Genomic DNA, 9813 nt, shown 5'->3' with positions numbered 1-9813 from the left:
CGCCCCCGGCCGCCCCGACGGCGGCCCCCGCGGCGCAGACGCCCCAGCCCCCCACCGCCCCCAAAGGGGCCAGCGACGCCAAGCTCTGCGCGCTCTACAAAGAGGCCGAGCTGCGCCTGAAGGGCAGCAGCAACACCACGGAGTGTGTACCCGTGCCCACCTCCGAGCACGTGGCCGAGATCGTGGGCAGGCAAGGTAAGCGGGAGCCGGGATCGCGGAGAGGGACTGGATGGGGGGCTCCCCATCCCTAGCGCGGAAAGTTCATTTCCTCTCTCCTTGTCCGCCTCTGGCTCTGTCCCTTCCTCACAAAGGGGGACCCGCCCCCTACCCTGATTTCCAAGTGCCACAAAGTTCCCTGCTCCCCCCCCCCCAGTCGGGACTGTACTCCAGATCCTTCCTCCCCCCAGGGCCCTGCCCTTAGACAAAGAAATATCCTCTCTTAGAGAGAGGGAAAAGGGAGGGGATAGGCCTCCCAATCCAGGGAGGCTGTCCTGAGGGGGTGTCCACTCAAAGCCAGAAAAACTGGAGGAATGTGCGAAGAGTTACTCAGAAGCCTCTACGCTGGCATCTGCAAGTGGGTTGGGGAAGGGGGTACCCCTGGGACCCCCAGCGGCCTGGAGTTACAGACTTTGGGGGAGACCTGGCCCAGGGAGCCAGACTGAGTATCTGTCTCTTTGTTGGGCTGAGTGTAGGAATGGAAGGGGGTGTGGCTCATGGGAGGGTCCCAGCCTTGGGGAGAGATGGGGAGGGGGCTCCTGGGAGGAGGGAATCCTGTGGTCACCCACATACCAAAGTTGAACGTCTGTGGGGTTTTGGATGGGGTGCCTCCAGTGAAGTGCCACGTCCTGGTGTGGACCTCTCCTCCTCCCTCTCGGCTTTTGTTCTGGGCTAGCCACGGCCAGGGGCCAGAGGCCTGGAGAGGGGTCTCGGGTAGTGAGCGAGCGGGACAGGGCTCGAGGGAGCGTGCTGGGGGGTGAGAGACCTTCACCTGGAGGTTTGGTGCAGGGCCTGTGTCTGGGTGCCTTTGGTGGGGGTGTAGAATTAATCCAGTGTAGTCTGTCTGATACCACACCCTCCTTCGCTCCAGCATCCCTGGGCGGGTGGTGGGGGTGGGAGTGTTGGTGAGGGTCCAGATTGAGCAGACGGGATCTTGGGGACCCTTCCCTCTCCCGGTTTCCCAAAGGGGAGTGGGGGGGGCGGGATTTGGAAATTGCTAGGGGGCCGGGCTGGAGAGGTGGGGTGGGGGAGGAGCAGGGGAGGAGCTGTCCCACAGTGGGGAACAATAGAGGCGCTGCATTCCGGCCGGGAGTGTAGGGAGGAGGCCGGTTGCTGGCCGGGGCGAGCGGAGGCGAGCCAGGGGGCCCTCATCCTCATCCCACCTCATGCCCCTGGAGTGCTGGGGGCTGGGGGCGTTTTGCAGGGAGATCCAGAATGGAGGAGGGGCAGACAGATGCCACTGGCCTGCACAGCCCTCATCCCCCCCCCCCAGGGCACTCCATCGCTTGAGATTTCTGATTTCAAAAGTTGGATTTCCTCTTGTTGCCAGAAACTGGGGACCCAGAGCCCTGGAGTTGGGTGGGGGCACTGATGTCTTTTCTCGGGTGTGGGGGTGGTCTTGGGAGGCCCCCGGAATTTCACGGAGTCATTCTTTCCTCTTCTGCCTCCGCATCAGACGGGCCTGCCTCTCATAAAAGTAGGGGGGTTTCTCCTGTTCAGACAGGATAAGCCTCCCCTCCACTCCTTAAGTCTATGCAAGTCCTCCCCCTTGTCTAAACTCCCATCTCCTGCTGCAGTGTCAGTGCTCCTCTATTTGACCTCTAGGAAGGTGAAGCCCAATGGGTCTTCCCTTCAAGAGATGCCTCTTCAGCCTTTCGAAAGCCAGGGTGAGGTCCCCCACCAGCTCTGCACCTCCAGGCTGCCAGCTCTCCTCCTTACTCTTAGGCCCTGGCCTGTCCTCACCCCAACCCCAACCCCAACCCCAACCCCCAGAGGCACGTAGCTCTCAGCTCTCCCAAAACTTCAAGCCAGAACGCAGGTGCCTATCAGATGCCATGTGAGTAGAAGTTGTAGGAGAGGGGACGTCCCTGGTCCTCTATACTCCACGCCTCACAAATAGAACACTTATGTGCATTAAAGCAGCAAGGATGTGAGCTCGACAACAGGTAGGACTTCTCCACTGCCAAGAGGTTTGAGGACAAAAAGGGAGGGGCAGATTCTCCCTCCTGAGGTGTCCTGAAGGTGAGGTGAGCTGCCCCCAACCCCACTCTGTTGTCACACCCCGCCAGTGTGTTAGGGTTGGAGAAGCCATCTGGAGCAGAGGAAGGAGAGAAAGAAAAGGAGCTCCCCTCGGGCCTGTGGCTGGAGGGTTGGGGCAGTCAAAAAAACAAGGACTACTGGCCTTGGTTTTTGGGGGGATAGGTAGGTAGTGGGGGGGGGAGTGAGAAAGGGGATGGTGAGTGTGTACCTGTAGAGGGGTGCAAACCCTCCATTTGCGAATGGGTGAAAGTTGTGGGGCAGGGGCTCCTGTGCTGTTTGTACTGGGGAGGGGAGGGGTGTAGGAGTCCCGGAGTAGAGGGAAGGTCAGGAGGCAGCCCGTGTGAGCGTGAGAGAGGTGTGTGCAAGTGCCCCACCAGTATTGTTTAGAGAAAGGTACACGGTGCAGCATGGCTCTCAGGCCTGTGTGTGTGCAAACTCACACACGTGGCACGTGTGCTTCAAGAAAGCCTGAGTGGTTCTGTGCGAAGCCCGGGGCAGGGAGAGGGGACGTGGAGGAGGAGAGAGGCTTGTCCGGTCAGCCATCGAGGTCTACAGCCTTTGGAGATGGAGTGGCCCGCCCAGCCTCCCTCACTCTTCTCTTTCCCCTTCTCCCTCTTTGTCTCTTTGTCTTGGCTTTTTTCTTTCTCTTCCTGCCTCTCTCCCCGGTCTCCCAGCTTTAACCCACTCCTACTTCAAAGCAGGAGTATGGGTCCAGAGTACCTTCTACCTCACCTTATGGGCCCCCAGCCCCTCTCAGCTCTCCTGCTCCCAGGGGACAGGGTGGGAGAAGTATCCGTGGGGCCCCATGCTCTCTCCCTCGCGAGTCATTCATTATCTTTATCTTCATACTCCTCTCTTCCCTCCTGAAACTGATTCTCAGACCTTTCCCAGCCTCCCACACGCCACTACTTGCTGCTAAGTTGCTGAATTTGAGAGACACTGGTGGGTGGAAGGGGTGGGGACGGTCCTAGAGCAGGTGGGGGTCAGCGGTCCCTGAGTAGGTTGGAGGACACTTGTAGTGAATGGACGTCAAGCGGGGAGTAGACTGTGGGGTTACTGAGGGCACTGGGGTCCTGTGGAGTGATCAGGGTCAGTGACAGTTGGGGGGCAGGGGGTGTGATTAAATGATTTGGAAGTTTGTGAGTAGCCAGGAATCAGTAGAGAAATTGAGGGAGCAGCACGTGGTTGGAAAGGAATTAGTGCACAGATTGGAGGTTAGCAGCTTGTCTGGGAGGTTCGGTGATTATTTCGGGGTTTCAAGGAGTGAGTAAATTTGGAGGGTCCTAAATGGAATTCGAGGAAAAGTTGGTACATTTGGAAATCTGTGGCTGATTTCCACACGATGTGTGGATTGTTCAAGTCAGGGTGGGGGTAGATGGAGAGTTTTTTTTGGGGGGGGGAGCGGCAGGAGCACAAACCTTCGTGCCCAGTGAGTGTCTTTCTCAACCCCCTTCCCTACCTATCCCAGGCTGCAAGATTAAGGCTCTGAGGGCCAAGACCAACACCTACATCAAGACTCCGGTGCGGGGCGAGGAGCCAGTGTTCATGGTGACCGGGCGGCGGGAGGACGTGGCCACAGCCCGACGGGAAATCATCTCAGCAGCTGAGCACTTCTCTATGATACGCGCGTCGCGCAACAAGTCGGGCGCCGCCTTTGGCGTGGCGCCTGCCCTGCCGGGCCAGGTGACCATCCGTGTGCGAGTGCCCTACCGCGTGGTGGGGCTGGTGGTGGGCCCCAAGGGGGCAACCATTAAGCGCATCCAGCAGCAGACCAACACGTACATTATCACGCCAAGCCGCGACCGCGACCCAGTGTTCGAGATCACGGGCGCCCCGGGCAACGTGGAGCGCGCGCGCGAGGAGATCGAGACGCACATCGCAGTGCGCACCGGGAAGATCCTCGAGTACAACAATGAAAACGACTTTCTGGCGGGGAGCCCCGACGCCGCGCTGGACAGCCGCTATTCGGAGGCCTGGCGGGTGCACCCGCCCGGCTGCAAGCCACTCTCCACCTTCCGCCAGAACAGCCTGGGCTGCATCGGCGAGTGTGCAGTGGACTCTGGCTTTGAGGCCCCGCGCCTGGGCGAGCAGGGCGGGGACTTTGGCTACGGAGGGTACCTGTTTCCTGGCTACGGCGTGAGCAAGCAGGACGTGTATTACGGGGTGGCCGAGACCAGCCCCCCGCTCTGGGCGGGCCAGGAGAACGCCACGCCCACCTCGGTGCTCTTTTCCTCCGCCTCCTCCTCCTCTTCCTCTTCCGCCAAGGCGCGCGCTGGGCCCCCCGGAGCGCACCGCTCTCCTGCCGCCTCCTCGGAGCTGGCCGGACTCCCGAGACGCCCGCCGGGGGAGCCGCTCCAGGGCTTCTCCAAACTTGGTGGGGGCGGCCTGCGGAGCCCCGGAGGCGGGCGGGATTGCATGGTGTGCTTCGAGAGTGAGGTGACTGCCGCCCTTGTGCCCTGCGGACACAACCTGTTCTGCATGGAGTGTGCAGTCCGCATCTGCGAGAGGACGGACCCGGAGTGTCCTGTCTGCCACATCACAGCCACACAAGCCATCCGAATATTCTCCTAAGCCCCTCCGCCCCGCGCCTCCTGGGGCCACTCCCCAGGGGCCCGTCCCTCAAGCTGTTTTCCACTAGGGCCTTTTGGAAATCAGTAATTTGAAGGGCAAGGTGCTTAGAGATACTCGCCGCTGGGGAGGGGGGAAAAGGGGAGGCGATGGTGGCTGGAGGGTGGGCCACTTTCAGAGCCTCTGGTCACCCTGCCCTGGAAAGGTTGGGAGGGGGCCAGATCGAAAATTTACTAGAGTTACAACTCTGATACCTCAACACACCCTTCAATCTGGAAGCAGCTAAGAAACTTTTGTTTTGCCAGAGGTGGCAGCTAAGGCATCCTGGTTCCCTCTGTCCACCTCCCTGTGTGTGTCACACTACCCCTCCCTCTGTGGAGGGGAGGGGGTGGGAGAGGGAGAATTACCATCTGTATCTAGAGGTGCTCTTTCTAATCCCCAAGCCCTCTGGTCCTGACCTCAGACCTCCTAATGTGACCCTTGGACCCTCCACTGCCATATCCTGTTTGGGAATTCTTGCTGGGTTTCCAACAGGGGGAGGGGGTCGGGGCCCTTTTAGAAGACTACAGAGATTGTAGGGGGTGGGGGAAGCATGCCAATCAATAAAGGGCTCAGACTTGTCTGTCCCCACAAAGCTGGGCTAGAAGAACCTGGTGGGGGGGGCCTCCCTCTGCCCCTTCAGCTTTTCCGTCCCCTCATTTCCCATATTTCCTCCGTTTGGGTCTCCTTTCTCTCCCACCCTGTCTTGCTCTTTCTCTTTCTTCATTTCCCCCCTACCTCCTGCCCCTTCCAGCCCAGCTTTGGATACCATCCCCCTCGGGAGAAGTAGGGTAAGGACGTTTTTGGTGGTCCCCTTAATTTTCTGTCATCTGGAGGCCCTCTCCCCAACTCCTCCAAAGAAACACCTCGAATTCTTGATGGAATGTATCCCCGTGCTCAGTGAAAATTTGAGGAGGGGCTAGTACTAGGGATACATAAAGGGCCAATCCTCCACCTGCATCATCTTTGGGCATTACATTTCTTCGGGAGCAGTTCTTGGGCTGCATTTCCTGGCGGTGGGAGGGGCAGAGCAGGGTAGTGGGTCCGCTGTTTCAAGGAGCCAGGAAGGGCCTGAGGCAGGAAGAGAGGCTGCTGGAGGGCAGGGCTCTCCTCCCCTGCAGCACCCCAGTCCTGGGCCTGACCCCAGCCCTTATCATGGAGTCTCTGCCCTACCCACTGTGACTGAGGATAGAAGCCAGGTCTCAGAGGGGTCAGTGCAGGGCCCATGCGAGAACCTTGAGTTACAGGCTCACACCCCCTTTGCTGCTTCCCTACTGCTCACTTGGGTCTGCCACCAGCCTCCCACTCTCCTGGTTCCGCTGGCCGGGCCGGGAGAGGATGGGGGATGAGAGTCCCTGGGGGTCCCAGGAGATTCTTGTATATAGTGGGTGGGACTGTTGTAAGTGATCTCTGAGCATTTCAGCTCTGGAGTCCCATTCTTCCTGGATGGAGAGGGGGTGCAGGGATGGGGGTACAGAGGGGATCTCCTCCTCTCCGTCCTGTTGTGAATTTACTCACCTCTCCTCAGCCTTCCCCTCCAGACCACCAGCCAGGGAGGGGAGAGGAAGGAGGTCACAGCCAGGAGAACTGGCCTGTGACAACTTCCCTCCTTCCCGCCAATGTGAGCCATCCTGAGATGTCTGTACAATAGAAACCAAACCAAATGGGCACCCTCGGTCGTATGGGGAGGGGGGGGGCGGGGATGGGATGTCTGTCGATCCCCCTCCCCCTCTCTACTCCTTACCCACAAAGGCAGAAGACTGTTAACACTAGGGGGCTCGGAAAATTCAATCGCACCCTTACTAATTGAGCCAAACCTAGAAACAACAAAAAACATACATAGTGAGAGACAAAACAGAGGAGAGAGGGAGAGAGGGAGCCAGATAGGTGACCAACACAAAGGAGAGAAGACAAACCTAGCAAAAAAAAAAGAAAAAAAAAAGCAGTTCTTTATAATTTAATATTCTATTTTAATAAAGGCGTTTATTACCGTATAAATGTAGCAAAGAACCTGGGCTAATATGAAAAAAAAAAGACTTTTTATTAGGTAATTTATTATATGAAAAGGATATTTTATTTTATGATAAAGTGATCCTTAAAAAAAATAAAAAAACTTTAGAAGGTTTAGAATATATGTAGGGAGAGAAAAAAAATACATTTGTATTCAGAGTTAAATCTTAAAAAAAAAGTGTTTTTAATATATGTTCGGGTTTACGTTCCTTTTCCCCCCCACTTTTTTTTGGGGAGGAATGTCATTTGCTTTTCCGGGGGTGGGGGGGGCATCCTGGGATGGATGGTGGAGATGGACTAGGGGAGCCTGGTCCCTCTGGGGCCCCTAAGTGGATTGGATTTCACTCCGCGGGCCCTCCTCCCCTCTTCCTCTCCCCCTCGGGGGAGCCGGCAGAGCCAAACAAAGAAAGGGATTAATAAGAAAGGAAGACGCTGGAGGACTGAGGACTGAGGATCCTGGGGTGCCCCCCCCTTCCCCTGCCCTGTCCCAGGGGCAAGTGAGGAGGGCAAGTCCAGAACAGGCCTGGCAGGTCTACAGGACCCTCAGAGAGGTGTGAGATGTCAGAGAAATTGCTTTTGTTTTTGTTTTTAACCAAAAATGAGAGAGAAGAAAAAGAAAGAAACCGAGGGGTTTAAAAGAAAATACTACAAAATAATAATTATTAATAATAATAATTCAAATTTATTTCATATAATCCTAGAGAAAAAGAGAAAGAATTACTAGTTACTTAGTAGATGATATTCAGATAGCTTAAAGTTTAGTAGCATTGTGGGCCCCTGGGTCCAGTAGAATGTATAAAAGTAAGGAAAGGAAAATAGTGTCTGACCCGCCCTGAGTCACCCCATCTTCAGATATTAGGGTGGGAGCTTCCGGTCTGCTGGGGTTGGTTCTGAGAATCCGTGGGTTTTTAACTTGTGGGACAAATAGATGAGGGGCTCAGTTCCCAGGGTTTTTGAAAGGATGGACGTTTCTCATCTCAACCAGATGGGGGCAGCAGAGGGGGCGAGCACGTCAGCCCGCACCCCAGTACCTGGGGGCCGGTCATCCTGGCTGGCCAGTCTGCTGGGCAGCCCTTACTCCAAAGTGCTGTGTTCAGCCTTGGGGCTCCCTGGGAGGATGGAGACTTGGCCAGCTCCAACGCGCCTGAGCCACGTCCTCCCAGGCCTAACAGGAAGTCCTTCTTGAAATGTAACCTCAATCCACTTCACTACAGATTGATTCAAGAGCCTGGCAGTTCATGCCACGGACGGATGCACACACTTCTCACCTCAGAGCTTCGAGGGCCCTGAGGGGGTCCGTCCTCCATCCCTCTTCCCACCAGCACCCCACTCGGCTTTTGGCAGCGGTGGGAGTAAGAATCTCAATTGTTCCTCTTTAAAAGCAGTTCTGTGCTTGACTGTCCCATAGAAGTTAGATTCCAAGAAGGACTTCCCACCCACTGGGGTGCAGTGGAGACACTGTCCTTGAAGGCCTGGGAAAAGGGGCCCCCAGGGGGGTGGAGAGGTGGGGGGGCAGCAAGAGACTTTGGGTGACCACCACCTCCATCGGTTAGTGTTCAGGGAGGGGTCATCCGCTGAGCCCTGGTTTGGGGGAACACTGCCTTCCCCACTGAAAATTGGGGAGCGTGGCTTTTGCATGTGGAAATCAAATTTTTTAAGCACTTGCCTTCTACCAACCCCAGCTTGCAATCGGGTTAGGCCCCTCCCTCGAGGCTATCGCAGGGGGCGGCGGCTCTCAGCAGGAAGAGCCTGCTCCTTTACACCAATGACTCAAGCCCCTCCTGGCCCTAGACCCCAAACATCTCCCTCTCCCCATTTACTCTTCTCGCCCCACCTCGGACAGATTATCCCCTGCTCTTTGTCCTAGAAACCCCGCTAGTTTGGGAAGGTAGCGTCTGGGGTGGGGAGGGCTTCCCCTTCACCACTCGAGGGTGCGGGTGGGGTAGGGTGGGTGGGTGGAGACAGCCCTGGGGCAGGGGGGATGGTCTCTCCACTGTAGAAAGTAGAGTAGGATTGTGGTCAGACTTACTCTGAGGCATCTGGTGAGGACACGTACAGATCCACCAAGGAAAAAATAGTTCGAAAGCAAAGTAAAGGCGGGAAACGAAACGGACCCATGAATAACCGAGTCCAAGTGATGTTGCACAAAATGCAGAGAAACCAAGAAGGGGGAGGGTTAATGTATTAAATGTGCTATTAAGAACTTAATTTTATTAAAAGTATTATTACTTAAGGCTCTGGCTTTTCTCTCTGCATGCAGGCGTTGTGGCCGGGGGTTCTATGCAGGGCAATTCTGGGTGCCTCTACTCACCCCGGGGGCCATGGATGGCTCCTGTGTGCTCTCCACAGCGCCCCACTTGCCCCTATTTCTAGGGGGTGCAGTCAGACCCCCTTCCACCCTGCCCTGCAAAACGGGAAGGCAAGGCAGGGTGCCCGAGACCCTGCCCTGACAGCCAACTCCTAGTCTTGATGGAGAAGGAACTGAGACAGACCCACCCCACTTCCTCCCACCAGATTCAGTCCGTCCCTACACACCACACCCCCTCTTCTTTGGGCTCGGCAGAAAACTGGATGGAGGACTCGGGCCTCCCACCTCCCAGGCTGAAACCCCTTCTTGCCCGACGCACACAATGGGCTGGCGCTGACTCCCCCTCTCTCTCACGTCTCCCCTGCCTCCTCCCCTCACCCCTGGCATTGGCGTGACCTCAGTTCTTGGCACCAGGGCCCTGGGCACCAGATGGTGCCCGCCGATGGTTTCCTTTGTCTTGCCTTCCAGATACCCCCTCTCTGCCATGCTGTCCTCCCTCCCCCACCTGCCCTGAGGGTTGGCAGAGGAAAGGGTGAGCACCTCCCACCCCCTTGGCACTGTCCCCAGACCACAGGACTCCAGAGGCAGCTGGCCCTGGGGGACAGTGGGGATGGTGGAGGGGATGAGGGAAG

The 9813-nt window shown here is 56.9% G+C and overlaps 1 protein-coding gene across 1 annotated transcript; it reads left to right on the top strand.

The window, feature by feature from the left end:
- Nucleotides 1-2: 2 nt before the first annotated feature.
- Nucleotides 3-4991, top strand: MEX3A (mex-3 RNA binding family member A; the record flags this gene model as incomplete). Its single annotated transcript, XM_019662498.1, has 2 exons — nt 3-195; nt 3725-4991. Coding segments are annotated over 2 exons (1296 nt in total), but the record flags the coding sequence as incomplete, so codon positions are not given.
- Between the last annotated feature and the right edge of the window lie 4822 nt (nt 4992-9813).

The sequence above is a fragment of the Hipposideros armiger genome, unplaced genomic scaffold (genome assembly GCF_001890085.2).
Source record: "Hipposideros armiger isolate ML-2016 unplaced genomic scaffold, ASM189008v1 scaffold_378, whole genome shotgun sequence".
In the NCBI taxonomy this organism is placed as follows: Eukaryota; Metazoa; Chordata; class Mammalia; order Chiroptera; family Hipposideridae; genus Hipposideros; species Hipposideros armiger.
The sequence above is the reverse complement of the archived record's forward strand: the minus strand, read 5'-3'. Positions and strand labels throughout refer to the sequence as shown.